The 20,548-nt window shown below is 36.5% G+C and overlaps 1 protein-coding gene across 1 annotated transcript; it reads right to left on the reverse strand.

The window, feature by feature from the left end:
* Positions 1-7,255: 7,255 nt before the first annotated feature.
* LOC131875691 (uncharacterized) lies at positions 7,256-20,351 on the reverse strand. Its single transcript, XM_059220298.1, has 2 exons — positions 20,121-20,351; positions 7,256-7,504 (listed from the first exon to the last, which is right to left on the reverse strand). The coding sequence occupies exons 1-2, from the start codon at positions 20,349-20,351 to the stop codon at positions 7,256-7,258; spliced, it is 480 nt and encodes a 159-aa protein (XP_059076281.1).
* Between the last annotated feature and the right edge of the window lie 197 nt (positions 20,352-20,548).

The following is a 20,548-nucleotide window of genomic DNA, read 5'->3' on the forward strand; positions in this document are numbered from 1 at the left end:
TAGAGCAAAAATGGTATAATAACAATATATTCTCCAGGATTTTTGAATGAGAGATGAGAGCCTAAATTTATAGAAAATTCAGAAAGAAACCAACAGCTGAGATCAAATGATGATGAGCGGTCAAGATTTTCCAAGAGGAAGCACAATCCAGGTGAATTGATGTGATTGGATGCTTTTTTCAGTTTTAAAGGAAATTGAACTAAAATTAAGATAAAATCAAGAAAAAAACTGATTTATTCTCTATTTCATTCAATTTTAATATTTAATTGTTTTAATTGCTTTCTTTGAGATTATTTATCAATTTTTAATTTGTTTTTTTCAAGATTATTTCCAATTGATTTCGTTTCTCAAATTTTTAATTCTTTTTGTCATTTAATTCATTTTTTGATTTATTTCCTTTTGTGAAGATTTGTGCTCATAATTTCCAATTCCTCTTTCTTGATTTGTTTCCTTTTTTGAAGATTTATGACAATTTTTATTTGTTTTTCAAATTAATTCCTCTTTTTGATGATTTAATGGAAAATTTATTTATTTAATTAAATATGCAAAAGGTATTTAATTAAAATAAATAAGATAATTGTTTAAAATGATTTACTTGGAATGATTTAATTAATTAAATAAATATTTAATTAATATTGAGTGATTAATTTTGCCATGTGACATTGATGATTAAAGAATTAAATGTGTGCTCAAGATTTATTTAATTGCCTTTGGTTAGGACCTTGGTGATGTTGTCGATATTAGGGGCCCATGGTTTAGATGGCCATTTTTAGGGTATTACATTTTCCCCTCTTTGAATTAATGTGCGAGTAGCGTGTTGATTCAAAGAATAGTTGATGTCTAGGAGATACTAGTTCTGAACTTGATTGATCATGAACTAGATGAAAAGTGAGGTGTTTAGCTTGTTTCAAAGTGACGAAGCTAAATGAAGTCTGATTAAAGTGATATCAATCCCGAACTTGATTGAACTTAGGAACGATAGAAAAAAAAAAGATACCGAACTTGAACTTGATTGATCAAGAAGCGGATCTTACTGATCTAGAACTTGATTGATCAAGAAGTGGATCTTACTGATCTAGAACTTGACTGATCAAGAAGCAGATCTTACTGATCTAGAACTTGATTGAACTAGACACAATGAGTGATGATAAAAAAATCGATCTTGAACTTGATTGATCAAGATACGATGAGCGAAGATAGATTGTCCAGCTTGATCCAAAGCAACGAATACTGAACACATGCTTAGATTGAGTGTGATCAAAGATACTCTTTAAACCCTTGATTGAGTTTAAACGAATAATTAGCTTGATGAAAAGCGATGAAACTGATTAACGTTAAGAGATTGATTCAGATAAAGACAATATCAGCTTGATTTGAAGCGATGAAACTGATATGCCCCTAGAGATTGATTTGATTCAGATGATCGAGAAATCTCAACTTGATATAAAGTGATGAAGTCAAGATGCCCCTAGCGATGAGGTCTTATTTGATTGATTTTCTTTAGTTGACAAAGATGTTTTGCTTGACTTTCAATGAAGATTTGAAAATTTTCTTGACATTTGAAGATGTGAGCTCATAAGGTCATGAGTATGCCCCCTCAGGAGTGAAATCGAAAGATAGCGAGGGTACATGATGATAGGCAATTTTGAGCGATGATAAGTTATTTTGAGCACAAATTGATTCAAAGGAATTTTTGAAAATTTTGCGTTGAAATTGAGTGCAAAGTTGATTTGTAGAAATTAAATTGAGATTTAGCATTGATTAACGAGAAATTGAGCACAAATAGAAGAGAGAATGAACAGTTGATGAAAGCGCTAAGTGGTTAACGTCGTGAAATTTCGATTAGAGAATTGACATCAGATTTCGATTTCGATCCTAAAAATGGACTCAGGATAGCCGATTTACAAGCTCGTGATTTGATTTCATCGTACTTGTGTTGATTGATTATGAGATGTTGTTCTATATGCTATATTCTCTATGTTTGCATATCTTTTTAATATGGATGTATGAATGCAAATGAAATAAGGATGTTTATTTTTGTTTCTTTTCATATGCAAATAGATGAATGTGTAATGAGGAGAATGAGTAATGCAAATTTTTTATTTTTCTATGCAATAAGATGAATGCAAATAAGTATAAAATGAAATGTATGGATCTATAGAAGATTCTCATGTATGCAGCTAACATCTCAAAACATAAGTACTCGATCAGAGAAATGATGAAGAAGAGACCGCTTAGCTAAGAAATGATGATGCTCCAACTCTCTTTTAGAAGATAGAGAAAGCATTGTTACTATACTGAAATCGCTCTAAATTCACAAGATGTAGAATGAAATGCAAAATGATATGCAACCGAAACCTAGTCACTGGATTTTGAAAAGCTTAATTTTCATCATTGAGTGTTTTACAGTTATAATAGGCAGATTAGAGTTCCTTTCTTTTCATGTGCAATATTAATTATCTTGTCCATAATGACCCTTTTTTTGTTCATATCCTTGGATAGATTTCGCAGGGACCTGAATTGCATCATAAAGAAATTCCCTCAAAATAGACAAAGAAATGATGGGAACCTCCCTGTAGCATTCAAATAAGTGGAGTCGAGGTATGTGTGGCAATTTCACCTTGATGTGAAGGCTCTTATCACAAACACCCAACTGGTTAGATGTTTTTAGATCATCAGAATCATTCCTACAAGCATAAAACAAAGAAAATATTATGCCCCCAATCCTTGCTCCTCTTAGTCAAGATAGACTTCCTCGAGTTACTCAGAGGGATAATAATCAAAATTTAATAAAAGACAACATACAAAGAAAATTTTCAGTCATGGCTCAAACTGTTTAGTGATTTGTTTTTAGTTTTGTTGTTTTGCTTGTTTACTCAGTGATAAAAACTCTTCAGTAGTCAGGAGATAGATGACTGACTTGGATTGGATGACCAGGTTTCACTGACGTAAAGTTGACTTGGTTGATACTTCTTAGGACATATAATGTGCTCTTGTCGATTACCTAAGACTAGGACATTGATCAGTTTCAAGCCATGAGGGTTCCAATCAAGTAGGATGTCACTAAAATATGTATAGGCGAAAGAAAAGATACATGAAAGCAGGAATGCCAATGTTGCGTTGATAGATGGAGCGCTTGAGTACAAGAGGTGCCTATTTGCCAAGTTTTCACCTGCTTGGAAGAGATTCATTTTTTTTTACCAAGGTGCCTGTTTTACCAGGTTTTCACCAAGGCATTTTCTCTCTTTTTTTCCTTTTTTTTTTCTTTTTTTCTTTTTTTCTTTTCTTTATTTTTTTTTGAATTTCTTCAGGACTTTTTCTAATTTTTAGGATTTCTTCAGGACATTTTATGACGTTTAGGATTTCTTCGGGACTTTTTATGATTTTTATGATTTTTTAATGTTTGCCCCTAGTGTCTAGCAAGGCAAAAGAGATTTTGAGTACATGAATGGATAAGCGAATGGTGGTGGGCACTTTTAAGGACTATCTAACAACATTAATCCAAGCACAGGGTCTAGATATAGCAATGTAGACCAAGGATTTTAGCGATGTAAAGCAAGGGTTTTAGCGAGGTAAAGCAAGGGTTTTAGCGATGTAAAGCAAGGATATAGTGCAGCGAAGCAAGGATATAGCGTAACGAAGCCATATGGTCCAAAGCAGTGGCCATGTCAAGAGGTTTGTGGAAAGCATGTTTTTGCATTTTGTCCATAGTGTTGATCAAGATCAAGGGATAGATTTGGATAGGAGGCAGATATGATAAGCAAGATCAAAGGTAGTAATGAAGGATGTAAGAAAGAAATGGATAGGAGCTAAAGGGTCTGGATCAAGTGTAATAAATAGGACACATGAAGCTTGCAAAGATCCTTAACCTTGTCAAGATCAAAGGTGGAAAAGGGATATGAATGTAAATAGAGCAGATGAGGGATAATGGAGGATGAAGGATAATAGATGGATGTACATGGATGGAACTTGCCCCCAATGTAAAGTGCAAAAGGATAATGGATTACACATGATACCTATTTTCTAGGTTTTCATCATGGTACTTGCCCAAGGCGCCACACGAAGTGGTTTTCACACAAGGACAAATTTATTTCTCTTTACTTTTTTTTTTTTCTAATTTTTTTTTTCACTTTTTCATCATTTTTTTTTCTTTTGGAAGATAATGGAGGCATGATAGGGGATGGAACAAGGAACCCAATGTCTCGCTACTTTGGATGGTACCCTTAGAATATGAGTTGCAATAGACCATGGCTATGAAGTTATGCTCAAAGATGTTGGCAGGATAATGAAATTAAACTAGGGCAAGGATTGGATAAGAGGGATGGAAGGGTGAAAAAGAGGTGTTAGATAATGGATGGGATGTTGGAAGAATTGTGTATGGCTAGATGGAAATGCTGGAAAGATCAACATTGGCACACATCTTGAGGGATGGTGGACATATGGAAGAGAAGTGAATCTCATATTTTGAGATTTGGATGGAGGAAAGGTTACAAATTTTGGGGCATAAGAACCCAAAATGGATGAAGGGGGTGATGGAGGAATAGACTCGGAAGGTATGGATGGAGGAACAACAATTTTGGATGCCAATTTTGATTTTTCTTTAGACTTTTGTGTTTCAAGAAGCCATTTAGGGATCCATGTGGTTTTTGATTTTTCATGCTTTAGTAGTTCCTTAGAGTGCATTGCTTGTACAATTTCCTTAGGAACCCATATAAATTTTGACTTTGCTTCTTTCTTTGTGGGCCTTAGTGGTGTTTTTTTTTTTCTTTTTTCTTTTTGGATCATATTTTTTTTTGTTTTGACATGTCGATTAGATGGGACATGTTGATCCTTGAATACATGTGGATTACTTGATTTATGACTTTTATGCTTGGCATCCAAATTGCTTGGAGAAGGAAAAGAATGTATGAATGGATAGGAATGATATGGAGGTATTTTAGATGGATAAAAGGTACTCGAAGATGTGTACCTTTGTTAATCCTGCATAAGGGATGGAGGGATATAGGGACCTGGAATGGATGGAAGCGATGATGGGGAAAGTGTATATTTAGATTTAGCTGGAGAAATGTAGGATTTATGAGAGATACCAACATCTTGAGAAATGTCCTTGAGGCCATGACCTTTAACATTTTCTTTAACATGGAGGGGTTCTTGCTTGTGGAGATCCACCCCTTTGCCTTTATAAATATTTTGACTTGTAGGATACACTTTGCTTTGGAAAGAAGGCGCGATTCCATTATGAGACGGAGGTGGAATGCAAGGAATGATAGGATCACGAGAGGGATTTGTAGGCCTGATGGATCCTTGAGCTAAACATGGAGGATTATTACAAGGAGATGAAGACTTTGATCTTGACATGGAAGAGGACCATTGGATAGAGTAGGAAGGATGTTTGACTCTTCATTTTGAATAGGATAGTTTGAAAAGGTGGAAGAGGCATCATGATATTACTTAGGAAGTGGATTAGGAATGGAATTTGGAAGGATGGTTTGTTCTTGAGATGGAAGGGGATCATCTTGGAAGAAATGGAAAGGTATAAGGGGGTCATCATGGGATTCTAGGGAAATAGGATCTTTTCAATCATTAGATGGGATTAAGGAGTTTTTGTGTCTTGATCTTGATTTATGGCACTACTTATTTTTTCATTTTCTAGATTTTCCTCTTGACATGGAGTCACTTCTAAGGAAGGGGTAGGATTGTGCATAGGCATAGGAGATTCTTGGAAGATCTCCATATTTTGGCATGATGGGGAAACATTTTGAGTGGGACTCTCTGAAGTGGGTACGTTTGGAATTAAAGTGTATGATGGCATAGGATCTAGGATTTTTAAATCTTTAGAGGAACTTGTATCAATATTGGCATTAACTTGGATTTCCATAGGAGATAGCCCTTGAAGGTCAACATTAGAAGTTTCATTGTTTGAAGGAGATGAAGACATCATGGAAGGGATGGAGGCTACATATGGAGCCTTGCTAGACATAGGTTCATGATTTTGATCACGCTTAGAAGTAGTTCCTTCTTTTTCTTTAGGTGAGTCATTAGGATCTTTAATTTCAATGACACCATCATCAAGGAGATCTTGAATCTTATGTTTTAATTCCATACACATTGAAGTCTTATGTTTGTTATGCCTATGATATGCACAATAACTAGTCAAAACTGCACATCTCCATGTGGTCTTTTTAGGCAATATGATAAGATTGTTCTTAAGAAGCTCTTCCAAAGCTGACTCAATAGATTGCCCCAAAGGTGTAAACTGCCTATCTAGGGAATAGATGTCTTTTTGTCTTGGTGAAGGTATTTTGTGATCTTGTATGAGATTTGGTCTTTGATTGTCAATTATTTGTTGCTATTCACTTGTCAAATCACATAATCGTTTTAGCATTCCTTGAAGTTTCTCACACTTGATATCATATATTTGTTAGAGTATTCGGGTATTTACTTGATTAATTAAACATTATTTGTTTAATTATTTAAGTTCCCTTTATCTCTTTTACACTTAAGCTAACTTTAGGTGCATATAATTAATTATTATGTGCAAACCTAGGTTTTCCCTTTTAGGGTTTCTTGACCTATTAAAGGTTGAGTTCTTTCTTTTCATTGTATGGAGAAGGATTATTATTGACAATACATTTTGGAGCATATTTTTCCTGTGTATTCTTTCCTTTTGTGATTTGCTTCATTGCTTCTCCTTGTAACAGGTTTTTCAGCTTGCAGAGATTATTTGGGCTCCTATGGTGTTATATTTTCTCAACTCCTATATGGTATCAGAGCTTCAGATCTACAGCTACATGTTCTTGTTTTGAGAATTTTTGCTTTGGAAGCAGATCTGGGGTTTCAGGAATTTTTTATGTACCTAGGGTTTGAGATTTTTTTCTAAGCACTTTGGGCCTAAACGGACCTCACCATCGTGCTCAAAAGGCCTGAAAACCCCTATGGTCATATAAAATTTGACCTATTTTGGTTCCCGAGCCTCTGGGTGAATTTTTTTTCTCAGATCTAGGCCGTACGACCCTGGCATGCAGATTGAGAAAAAAATTTGAATTTTTTTTTTTGCCTTTTTATGGCATGCAGGCCGAAATTTGCTTTAAAAAAAAAAAAAAATCTCTTAAAAAAGCAAAAAAAAAGAGGAGGTTTTGTTTCTTTTTAAGATTTTTTTTTTTTTTTTTTGGGTCCCCACGGTACGCAGGGTACCGTGGGGCCCCTATGTTGTTGTAGGCCCTGCAGACTTTTGTACGGTGCTGTCACCGTCAGCTCAGGCTCCACGCCTCCTTCCTCCGGCCCCGGCCCTGGCCTCTGACTCATTGTCGACCACCGGCTCCCCAGCCCTGCTTTCTCTGGCAACCCCCGCCGCCTGCGGCCCCCAGCTCCCCAGCCGCCGCTCGGCCTCCCGCCACCGCTTGCAGCCCCCGGCCTCCGCCTCCCTACGACCCCCAGCTCCCCGGCCGCCGCTCGGCCCGACCTTCCCACCGCCAGCTTCCGCCACCCAGCTCGACCTCCTCCGCTACCCAACCCACTTCACCGCTCGGCCACCTGGCTCCGCTCCGCCCAACCCTCAAGGAGGCTCTGCCCCGCCACCAGGCTGCCACCGGAGCACCGCTCCCTAGCCTCCTCCACCCAAACAAGCCACCAGACCTCTTTTTTGGCATTTTTTAGGGGGGGGTTTGGTTTTTTGGCCCTATCTTGGACATACAGAGTCATTTTTTTGAAAACGAATAGGCATCGAAAAGTTGGTTCCGAGACGGACCTCATGGTGTTGGTATTTTTTTTCAATTTTTCCATTTGACTATGTGTTTTTCCAGTCAAAGTGAGGTCTAGTTTTTGCACTCTAGGAGCCATAGAATGAGCATCCGACCTCCGTTTTTTGAAAATTTTATATTTTTGGAAAGCATGTGCTGTGTACTTTCCAGCCATCTGAGTTTTATTTCTAGATTCTGCTCCATGCATATTTTATTCATTTTTTTGTCTTTTTAGCACTCTGGTGGATATCGTGGTTGTTTCAGGTTCTGGGATCTCTTCTTTGAGTAGGGTGTCTCTATTTTGGTTCATGTTTCTTTTTTCAGTCTTCTTATCATTGTAGCTTGTATTTATGCAAACACACTGAGATAAAGTGCCATCATGCATTGTTTACTTGGAATCTTGCATATCTTGTGTCTTGTTGTACATGCACTATTGATCAAGTGCCATGAGGGGGTTGATGTTTGCCTGTTGTTTGCCATCTTCCTTTGTCCGATGAGTGTTCCTTCCATGACATTCACCTCATGATGATGTGTCTCAGCACCTTTGATGTTCTTGGTTCTTTGTCATGCAGTATTTTTTGGCTGTCCTTTTTAGTGTTCTTGTCCCTCTCCCACTTCCGCATTATGGGGAGGTTTATCCTGTTGGTTCTAATGATTCCATGGTTCAATTGATCAGCTCTTCAGGCTTTGGTTTCTCATGCCATCTGTATCTTTGATTTTAGTTGTTTTTGCCTTGTTTGCCTCCTGATTCAAGTAGTGTCATTTGAGGGCACTCATGCAGATTACAGTCTTTTCTACCTGGTCATGTTCTAGTTCAGTGGATGTTCTTCAGATCAGCAGTTATTCTTCGACAGAGTTTGCAGGTTCTTCATGCTTCAGTGATATTATTTTCCATCTCTTTTTGGAGTAGAGTTTTGTTCCCATGTGGTTTTCTCTATTTCTCCAGTTCATAGAGATTTCATTGTATTTGGGTACCTGATCAGGCCTTGTTGCCAGGACCAATCTTTATTGCTTTCAGTAGCTGTTCTAGGTTTTAGCTTCTCCCTAAGTCTATCTTAAGGGGGGGTGTTAGAGTATTCGTGTACTTACTTGATTAATTAAACATTATTTATTTAATTATTTAAGTTCCCTTTATCTCTTTTACACTTAAGCTAACTTTAGGTGCATATAATTAATTATTATGTGCAAACCTAGGTTTTCCCTTTTAGGGTATCTTGACCTATTAAAGGTTGAGTTCTTTCTTTTCATTGTATGAAGAAGGATTATTATTGACAATACATTTTGGAGTATATTTTTCCTGTGTATTCTTTCCTTCTGTGATTTGCTTCATTGCTTCTCCTTGTAACAAGTTTTTCAGCTTGCAGAGATTATTTGGGTTCGTGTGGTGTTGTATTTTCTCAACTCCTATAATATTTGTTTTTCGAATGGAGTCATTGATTTATTTTGTTGGATTTCCATGTCATATATTTCTTCCTTGATATCTTGAAGCATTTGAGCCAAGGTAGCCATGGGAATGTGAGCTAAGGTATCCATGGGATTCTTACTTTTGTCAAAAAAATTTAGAAGAGCTTCTGGTTTGAATAGGCATTTACAACCGATAGGACCGAGAGCTAGATGTGTTGCAGAAGTCAAGATCAAATTGTAGCTAGTTATTCATTTAACGTAGTGATTAAGAGAAGTAACTAAGATCTGGTTTGGTTTCGGGAATGATCTATCCTATGTAAGACGTTATCTAAGTTAACTTAGGTTTGATAAGATATTTGTTTGAACTAGCTTAGAGATGATTGACAAAATCGTGCAACGCAATGGTAGAGGTACACTATCAAGGTTGTTTATGCTCCGGAGGATGATAACCAGTTTTATGATTGTTGTAGACTGATTTGGGCAATTTTGACTGTTTTAACTAACAAGATCAAGAATTCTTATGATAGAGGTTTGGACAAAGACGAGATTCTAACAGACAGAGTTTCAATGACTGATGACTACTAGTTTTTGATAAGGACTGATGTTTCAATGACTGACAGAGACCAGTTTGGACACAGACAGAGTTTATCACTGATTTTGTTTGTTGTTTTCTCTAGTTTTTGTATTCCAGTTTTAGTTTTAGGGATGAAAACATAAAAAACATGCAAGATATATAATAATTCAATCACAACACGCTAACCCTATGGAAGTTGGCTTAGAGAAGAAAACCTTTGCTTGCTGACTTAGGTACACACCCAATAGCTAATCAGAATATGACTGCTGAGTCTCATGCAATGGATTCTCAACGCTGTATTAGCCGACTCCAAACACTAATGGGGGCATGATATGGCAAGTGTCTTGGTAGAGTTACTATCTCTCTTGCACAAAGATTATCAACATTTCGAAGGTGAATCAGGTAGCTTCTATCTTATAGTTCTTAGTCAGGAATTCCATTTGAAATTACCCCTTGAAGTCACGTAAGCATGATTGAGGCCTATAGCCCAACAAGGTACCAAAACAAGATGTAGTCATGTAAATGTGATTGAGACCGTGAGACCCTACAAAATGCTTGATATGAGAGATCTCAAAGAGAGAACTCAAATAATCCCATCCTTTGTGACTTTAATCACTAGAGGCCTATTTATTATAGTGAGTTGGAATGCTCGGGTCTAGCTATATTCACTTGGGTCATTCTCATAGGGTGATTACTTTTTCCCACTGTGACAGGCCCGCTAAAGGTACACAAATCTCAAAACTTTGAAAAAAGCTTCGAGGGTCTAGATTTCTGATTGTCTATAAAAGACAAGAGCATACTCTCCTACCTCTTAGATTTTTTTGAAAACACGAAAGATAGATTTTTTCTTTAACTAGATAGCAATTTAAGTGCCTAAGAAAATACTAAATGAATACACAATGTTTAGTTGATTCTCCTTAGGCAACCTGCAAAACCAATATGTCAGTAGTCTTTTTCTTCTTGATTATTTGGCAGGTGTATGTTTGATTGATAGATTCTTTGACAAGCGTCTTGCAAAAATTAAAAGCACAAAATTAGTTGCCAAAATAACATTAAAAAAAAATCATCAAAAGAAAATTCTATCATGCAAGCTGTAAATTAAACTAATCTAACAAGAATTTCCATTTTTATGACTATCCTAGTTATGATAGTTTTGATAGTACTGCACTCTATCATTTATAACTTTTGAACTAGAAATAATTTGGAAAATCTCTTCAGTGGAACTATGGAAAACTTCGCTTTACAGAACATATTAAAATTTTGTTTAGATCCAATGGTTTAATAAAAATTTATACCCTCCGAACAGAGACCATTTTTGACTATCACAGAAGAATAAGTAAAGTGACAGTCTTGCACTCTATCAATCATAACTTTCAAAACCAAAATCTTTAGGAAAATCCCTTCAATGAACCTGTATAAAACTTGATTTTAAACAACATATCAAAAATTGGTTGAGATCCAATAGTTCAATAAAAAGTTATTCTCCCAAAACCGAGACCATTTTTGACTGTCATAGAAGAACAATAAAAAAGAAAGATTTTTATTTGCAAATTTAACACATGTTTATTAGTTATAAAAACCAAACATTAAATTTTTTCAAGAAACATTAGTGTATACACCTAAAAATGGTCTGAAGATAGTTAATTAAATACACAGTTATTTGATTAATTTCCCTTCCCAATTAATTGAATTCACAAGCAATTTAATTAATTTCTCTATTCATCTACTAATTAAATAAATCTAAATGATTTATTTACATAGTTCATTTCATATCCCCCTTTGATTAATTAATTCTAAGTTAATTAATGTCGCCCCATATTAATCAATTCTTCTAATCCCTAATTAAGATTAACAAACTCAAGTTTGTTGAGATTAATTACCATTTTCCAATTATTTGAATTTCTAAATTCAAATGAGCACATGGCTCCTAACTTTAACCACCTAACCTAACCATCCCCTAACTTAACCCATTCAATCTAATATTGGGTCTAACTAACCCTATCCAATCTTGCACATCCTAACCTCCTTATCCTAACCTCCCATGGTTTGGATATTCTCTCCTTGAGACACATGGCACTTTTGCCACATGTCTCCTCCCTTGGACACTTGCCCTCTCATGAGCAAGGCTCCTTGACACTTGTCACCACAGAGATGACAAAGTGTCCCTTCCTCCAACCTCTTCTCCAACTTCCTCAATCTTGACCCTTGATATCTTCAGATTAGATTTGGACCGTCGATTTCTGCCACCTCAGCTTTGGCCTTGGAATTCCTATAAATATCCCCCATTTTGGAGCAATAAGGATCCCATCTTATATCAATTTAGGCATCATTACTATAGGCAATTTGCATTTCAATTATCTAGTAATTAGCCCTTGGATTTATCATAGCATGTTAATCTAGTTTTTTAAATCATGCATTTCATATCATCTCCATAGTCAATCATGATCAAATAGCTACTCAACTCTTGAGTTGTCACTTTGGAGGTCATTGCTCTGCTGAGAGCCCATCAATCCAACACCTTCAAGGCCCTCAAGAATAGAGGAAAATGGGACATTTTAAGGAAGGCTTATGGTTTGCATTTTTAATCTAGTTTTCAATTAAGCTTTTCAATTATGTTTTTATTGTCTCATTATATGTGTATGCCTCTTATACTAACAACATTTTTAGCATCACATTAATTGGTGCCCACCGTGGGGCCTAGCCCCTTTGATATTTAACAAGTTTGCTTGGAGGAAATTTCATTGATAGGTTGATTAGCTCTTTCGGAGTGCAGATTAGCTCTCTTAGGCTCCCGAATCGCGTTCTTGGCCTCTTTTGTGGCGTTCCGACACCTCAAATGACGTTTATGGGAGATTACTCAACTTTGTTTTTATGTTTTTCTGTACTTTAGCGCTTTCAGTCTGTACTCTAGCATTTTTGGTATGTATGGTGGCGTTTTTGGTACATTTACCAGCGTTTTTAGTATGTTTGATAGCATTTTTGGTTTGCAGAACAACATTACTGGTTTGCAGAACAATGTTTCTGGTGTGCAGAGCAACATTCTTGGCATATATGATGGCGTTCTTGGTCAATTTGATGGCGTTTTCTATTTTTTATCAATTTTGCAAATATTGTATGTTGCAATCCTCATTTCTGCTTCTAGACTGTCATTTTCCTGAACCTAATTTGCAGATTGTTGGTTTTGCAGGTACTTATTTCCCTGTGAAAGACCAAAGTCATAAACTATTTCGCCGCCAAAGAATGCAATATAAACTACTAACTTTGTTTGTAGCCGCAGGACTTTGCACTTATATTTGTTAAATTAGGCACATAGACTAATTACAATGGAAATGAACAAACATGTCTTATGTGTCTTGATGATAGGCGAGTATGCTCTCACCTTTCTTAGGTGATCAGAAAGCTATACTCATCCTTTGCTTTCAATAGTGCATATCTTTAGTGGGCCTATCACAGTGGGAAAAAGTAATCACCCTGTGAGAACGACCCAAGTGAGTACAATTGGACCTGAGCATTCCAACTCACTATAATAAATAGGTCTCTGATGATTAAAGTCTCAGAGGATGGGATTATTTGAGTTTTCTCTTTGAGATCTCTCATATCGGGCATTTTGTAGGGCCTCATAGTCTCAATCATGTTTATGTGACTACAACTTGTTTTGGTACCTTGTCGAGCTATAGGCCTCAATCATGCTTGCGTGACTTCAAGGGGTAATTTCAAATGGAATTCTTGACTAAGAACTATAAAAATAGAAGCTACCTAATTCACCTCCGAAAGGGTGATAATCTTTGTGCAAGAGAGATAGTAACTCTCCCAAGACACTTGCCATATCGTGCCCCCATTAGCGTTTGGAGTCAGATAATACGACGTTGAGAATCCATTGCATGATGCTCAGCGGCCATATTCTGATTAGTTATTGGGTGTGTACCTAAGTCAGCAAGCAAAGGTTTTCATTCTCAGCCAATCTCCTTAGGATAGACTGATTGATGTGTTTTTAATTGTTCAAAACCTTTGGGACAAAAATACAATCTGATTTCTATGTTTATAAGTCAAGTCAAGATCTCATCCATTGAAATACAACAAACATTGAAAACTTAAACTTCAAACTGTCAAATTCACAAGTTTTGCAGCAGATTAGCTCTTTCAATCCAAACAGACGCATCTACAATCCAAATAGTCGCATCTATAGGCCAAACAGTTGCATCTACGGTCCAAATAGTCACATTTATAGTCCAAACAGTAGCTTTTTCAGTCCAAATAGTAGCTCTTTCAGTCCAAATAGTCGCGTCTGCAGATTAGCTCGTTCAGTCCAAACAGTCGCACTTACGGTCCAAACACTCACATCTATGGTTCAAACAGTCACACCTACAATCCAAACAGTCGCATTTCCAATCCAAACACCAACTCTCTTGGCGTGAATGTCAAATTTTTTAGAGTTTAACATTAACTCTCCAAGGTTGAACACTTTAGAGTTTCTGGTTTGAACATCAGAGTTTCTGGTCTAAACATTCGAGTTCCTGGTCAGTTTAGCAGCATTTCTGGTAAATTTGCCAGCATTTCTAGTAAGTTTGCCAATGTTTCTGGTATTTATGCCAGCATTTCCGGTCTCTTTAGCAGCATTTCTGGTTAGTATAGCAGAGTTCTTGGTCTAAATAGTAGCTCTCTTGGTCTAAATGTTGGCTCCTTTGGTCTAATCAACAAGTCTTATGAGTTGCATATCAAATTGCTCATGTTGCAACATTAAATCTCCTAATTTGTACTTGTTAGGTCTTAATATCCATTGTCTGAGTCTAAAAATCACAAAGTTGGATCAAAATTGCAATCTCCTAAGTTCAAATACTTAATTTGCTAAGTCTACACATCATTATTTGAGCTTTAGAGTCATTCTATTACTAAACAACATTTATGGTCTGTCTGTCAGTGTTTCTGGTCTATTTGTCAGTGTTTTTGGTGTGTAGAGTAGCATTTCTAGTCAGTACAGTAGCATTTTTGGTGCATTTGTCAGCATTTTTGGTAAATTTGTCAGTGTTCCTAGTCCGTATAGCAGCGTTTCTGGTAAGTTTGTCAGTGTTCCTAGTTTGTATAGCAGTGTTTCTAGTCATTTTGTCAACATTTCTAGTAAACTGCACCGAAATCAAAAAACAAAAGCAACCCATTTCTCAAACAGTCAAACATAGAGACTAGGTCATCTTCTTGGGTCATTAAATCAGGTTATCTTCTATCAAAACAAATTCAAGAGCAAGATGCGCCAAAATTCTCAAGTATTCACCTTAAACAAGTTTAAAGATCAAACACCTTAAAGTGCAATATCACAATTTCTTTGATAAACTAATCATTCAAACATAGTTTCTCATCAGGATCTACCATCCTTTAATCACAAAACTACAACACTTGATCAAAATAACCTCATTCTTTATCATAGGATACATCATTCTTATTGAACTTGGTCATATCAAAAAGCACAAAATTTGCACTCCAAAACTAAGATCAAAAAACTTGCCAACAAACAAATACTTGAAAAGATCATTTCCCCAACAATTGCTCACTTATTGTGACACATTACGCAAGATTTATATGTGAAAATATTCAAAACACGTGCATGCTCATTCTAACTAGGGCTCAGAGATGAAAGATTATAGAAATGGAAACATAAACATTCGAAATAGCTGAAAATCATATCAACATGACATATCAAAGCAAAATACAAGTAACAAGCCAACATACCAGAACAATCAAACAAGTTCAAAATAAAAATCCAACTATGTCAAAATCTCACAAGGATTCAAATGCATCTTCAAAGAAAGGTGGTTGTTTTATGCAACTCTTAAAAAAATCCCTAAAGGATTTAGCTGAGAAAGATCAAAATCGTGCACCTATGTCTAGCAAAGGCTCATCCCCCCATAAGAAAATTGACCCTCCAAAGGCATCTATTCTTACACTTTTTAAAAGCTTGCAAGAACCTTCCATAGCATCATCACCAAACAATACACCCAAAGATGAAGTTCCCCAAGTGATATCCATGATTGCCATCAAGCCTATTTCAAAAGATCCTATTCAAAGCTCATCTCCTTCATATCCAAGAATTGATTCATTGCAGCATCCTCACAACACTCCCTTGCAAATTGAAGTCCTCATTCATAGAACACTCATTAAACATTTCCTTATAGATGGGAGTGCTAGCTCAAACATTTGTTCTTTAGGTCTTGTTCGTGCTCTAGGATATTCAGAAGATGCAGTTGATCCCTAGAAAAAGATAAACATCAAAGTACATAATGAAGAAGAGAATTTCTCCAAGGGAATTGTGGTGTTACCTATCAGAGTAGGACCTTTGTAGAAAGATACACCATGCCAAGTTCTAGACATGGAATTACCATATAACATACTCTTGGGAAAATCATGGATACATGATATACAAGCTATTACATCAACATGCCATCAGTGCTTAAAGTTTCCCTGCAATGGAAAGGACATCACAATATCAACAGATTCAATTCCATTGCAGATAATTTGAAATCAGCTCAAGAGCTCAATGTTTCACATGACAGAGAGGTAGCATCTTCAAGAACACAATCCAAGGAACAATCATTTGCATCAATTTTGTCAAACATGGAAGAAAAAATACAGCTGAAAGATCAAGGGAACGAAGAACATTTGCTATCAAGGAAAAACAAACAAGAGAAACTTCAAATTGAAAGGGAAGAAGAAGCAGATATAGTAGTCGATGTAGCTCATATGTATGCAGAACAAACGTTAGGAACTAGCCTACTTGAATTAGAATCACATTCGACTGGCATGGACTTAACCGAGGATGATCAGGATTTTCTTGCGCGAGGTCATTCTGACGAGAGTACCGTTCCAGACATGGAAATACATACTGAAAACTCTGACCTCTCTATCATGACCCCTAATATCTTTGAAATTATTCAACCTGAAGATCCTTTATCCTTAAGCTATCCTGAACCTATGGACTGGGAAAATGAAGGACATACTACCATTGATACCTTTCCTAATGATCACGCTATATCCTTATATCTTAATGAAATCAAACCTGCAACAACTTTCACTAGGGATTCCGCTAACGTATCTTCAAGTCAAATGGATGTCAAATCTCCTAGTTGCAAAATTGAAAATCAAGAAAACAATATCAGGTCTAATGCTGAAAACCATTTATTGGCAACATTAGACTGCGAAAAAGTAAAAACAAAGGACACATCTAACAGTGAAAACCTCCTCGAGGCGCCAGAAGATGGGAGATTTGACACCTTACCTAAATTTTATCAAGAGAAGCTATCTATTTTAATAAAACCAACAGATGCAGTTATCATTGGCACAACTGATCTATATCTAGCAACTTCTCTATCAGAATTAGAAAGGCAAAAATACTTGGAACTCTTCAAAAGGAGGCAAATCAAAAGATGGTCATATGCAGACATTCCAAGGTTGGATCCAGATCTTATAATACATCACCCAAACATCAATCTAGGAGCAAGCATCAATAATGAAACACATCATGGATCAAGAGAAAACATACTATTCATCACACCACATGGTCATACAATTTCGAAAGCATACAAATTAAGCTTCCCATGCACTAACAACACTGCAGAGTATGAGGCTTTGGTTACAGGTGTCAAAATGGCTATGGAATGGAACATTACACAACTTCAGGTCTTTGGAGACTCTCAGCTTGTCATCAATCAAATCAATGATGACTATCAAACAAAAGATGACAAACTCATGCCTTACAAAAAGATGGTGGATGACTTCAAGAAATATTTTGTTGAAATCACTTTTGAACAAATTCCAAGAAATGATAACAAAGCAGCAGATGCCATGGCAACACTTGCTCCTCTATTACAAACATAGGAAAATCAAGAGCATTATGAATTCTTGGTTGAAGAGTTGTTTCATCCCGCCTTTAATTGTCCTGATTCCCAAACCATCTATCAAATTATTGGACATGATTCCTCCCGCTATGGCCAAACTTACACATACCTGAAAGATAACATCTTACCTCCTGACTTATTGAAAAATCAAAAGAGAAACTTTATTCTCCAATCCTCCCATTATACTCTTGTCGTGGATACCCTATTTAAATGAGGTCTAGACGATACTCTCTTAAGATGTCTCGAACAAGAAGAATCTGAGAAGGCCTTAAATGAAGTCCATAACGGCATTTGTGGCACTCATTCAAGTGGTCTTACCCTTTTGAAAAAACTCATATGCTTGGGCTATTATTGGCCAACTATGGAACAGGACTCTTTTTAGAAAGCCAGAACATGCAAACAATGTCGGATCCATGGAAACTTGATCCATGCACCAACACAAGAACTTCATGCTTTAGCAACATCTTGGCCTTTCTACCAATGGGGACTTGATCTAGTACTAAAGAAAAATCCACGAAATCAGTCAGATCGAGAAAAGAAGGGAAAATTTGAACCAAACTGGTTAGGTCCATTTGTGGTCACAATAATATTTGGGTCAGCGGCATATTAGCTATCAACACAAGATGGAGATCAGCTCGAGGAACCCATCAATAGCATGCATTTGAAGAAGTTTTATGTCTGAAAATTCCAAAAATAGTGAAAAAGCAGAAAAAAACAAAAAAAATCAAATATGAGAAAAAGTGCAATAAAAACAGATGGTGAAAACCTGGCAAATAGGCATTATCTGTTGGCTAGCTCTGCCATCCATTGGTTCACACTTTCTTCCACTTGCATTCTTTTCCATCAGTGTTGTTCATATCATAAAGCCTTTTGTACATATGCAGGCATCCTGGGTGATTTCTCGTCATGGTTTGGATCATTGACTATATCATAATAAGGCTTGTTTCTAGGCTGGGGGTAAAATCCTGAACCTGGCCGGGGGCAAAAAGTTACAATCGTTTTGAGCTTAATCAAAGCAGGTAGAACAATAGTCAGACAACGCTTGTCAAGCAAAAAACTGAGATACATCCAACATTGAACATAAGATCACATTGTCAACCATTAACTATCACATATCAATCTAAACATGACAAAACACATATCAATGGATGATATATCTTGACTCATGATTTTAACACTTTGGCAATAATGGTTCAACTATTTTATTTGGATTTTCGCTATCATGATTTTTGAGTAACTCCAGGATGTCTTTGACTAGAGGAACGAGGAAGGAACATGATATTTTTTCTTGTCTACTGTCTGTAAATTAATCATTAATATGTGCAAAGTTGTGTAATGGAAATGATCATCAGAGTATCATCGAAGACATTTCAGACTTGCATATAGAAATGGTTAATACTGCCTGTTTTACGCAAGCAACACTCTGGTCATCTTGGTTCAATTATACCTCGATGCTTGTGCTAACTTGCAATATCAAAACCTAGGAAAGTAGTGCTCAGGTCATCATGGTTCAATTATACCATTGATGTTTGCACTCACTTCCCACATTTTAGAGGCTCAATGATGAAACAAAGCAATGACTCCATGACCGGTCCGATCATCGCATTGCATTTCATGTTTTGCATTCGCATTTTAAGATAGACTTGCATTTTATTTCTACATGGGATCACAATTCTCATCTTTTCCAAGGCCAAAGCTAACATGGTGTTATCTCTCTTATTACGTGATTGAGTACATTGGACACTAACAAAAATATTCATTCATCCTGCATGATAATTTAGTTCATCTCATGTAACCATTGCATACCAAGGCATCATTCATATAAAGCATCAAATCATTCATTCATTTAGTAAGATCATTGCATGGCATTCATCTAATCTCAAATCATATGAAATAACACCATTGCATTACATTGCATCCATCTCATATTAGCATGCATGAGAAAATCATAAAAAATATCATAAACATAGAAAGCATTGCAATCGCACAAATATCACATAGAAATTATAAGCATCACTATACATATTTGCATTCGCATACATCATGTAAATACTGCATCATCATATATCCATCATCTAGAATTCATAAGCATATAGAAATTAAAGCATACATCATGAAAGTAACTGCACATCATAATCATATATCAAATAAAATGCATCCATCATCTCATAGGTCATGTAGAGCGAATAGGATCGACTGCATATTATATCATCAAAACAAGATCAATGTCCAAGGTACAATGATATCACAAAATATATGAGATACATCACAAATATACATCACAGGAATCATCAATATATCATCACAAAAGGGTGTGTACATGAATGGATCAATGTCCCATATCAGTGGGACCACTAAGACGCGGAGTGAAAACAATAAAAAATCAAAATAAAATCAACTCATCAAAAAATCAAAACTCAAAAATCATAAAAAAAAACCAAAAAAATCGAAAAAATAAAAATAAATTTTTTTTCCCCCTCCCCCCCGGTTGGCGCCACCCATGGCACCCTCGGCACCTACGGTGGCGCCAAAGGTGCCGCTCGCAGCATCGACAGTGCTTGCAGTGGTGCCCGCGGTGCCTCCCGTAGTGCCGACGGCGCTAGCGGTGGCGCCCGCGGCGCCTCCCACTGTGCCAGCGGCGTTAGTAGTGGCGCCCGCGACGCCTCCTGCAACGCCGACGGTGAGGCTCGTGGCACCGGTGGTAGTGGTGGCAACCGCCGCCGGGACTCCACCTCCACCACCGGCTCCCATCTCCAAAAAAAAATAAAAAATAAAAAATGCGAAATTTTAAAAATAAAAATAACACAATTTAAAAAAAACAAAATTTTTAATGTTGCATAAATAAATTTGGGAGGCGAATGGATTTTTTTTTTTAAATATGGAAAAAGCCAACGCGAATCTTATGCTACTCCCCCAAATATGCCAACTTTAGCTTATTTGAATCTTCC

Source organism: Cryptomeria japonica, chromosome 5 (assembly GCF_030272615.1).
Source record: "Cryptomeria japonica chromosome 5, Sugi_1.0, whole genome shotgun sequence".
Lineage (NCBI taxonomy): Eukaryota > Viridiplantae > Streptophyta > Pinopsida > Cupressales > Cupressaceae > Cryptomeria > Cryptomeria japonica.

Coding starts and splice junctions, on each gene's coding strand:
- LOC131875691 (XM_059220298.1), bottom strand. CDS start 20,351: ATGGGAGCCGGTGGTGGAGGTGGAGTCCCGGCGGCGGTTGCCACCACT. Junction 7,505..20,120: donor GCGGCACCTTTGGCGCCACC/GTAGGTGCCGAG, acceptor TGGGTTGGGTAG/CGGAGGAGGTCGAGCTGGGT.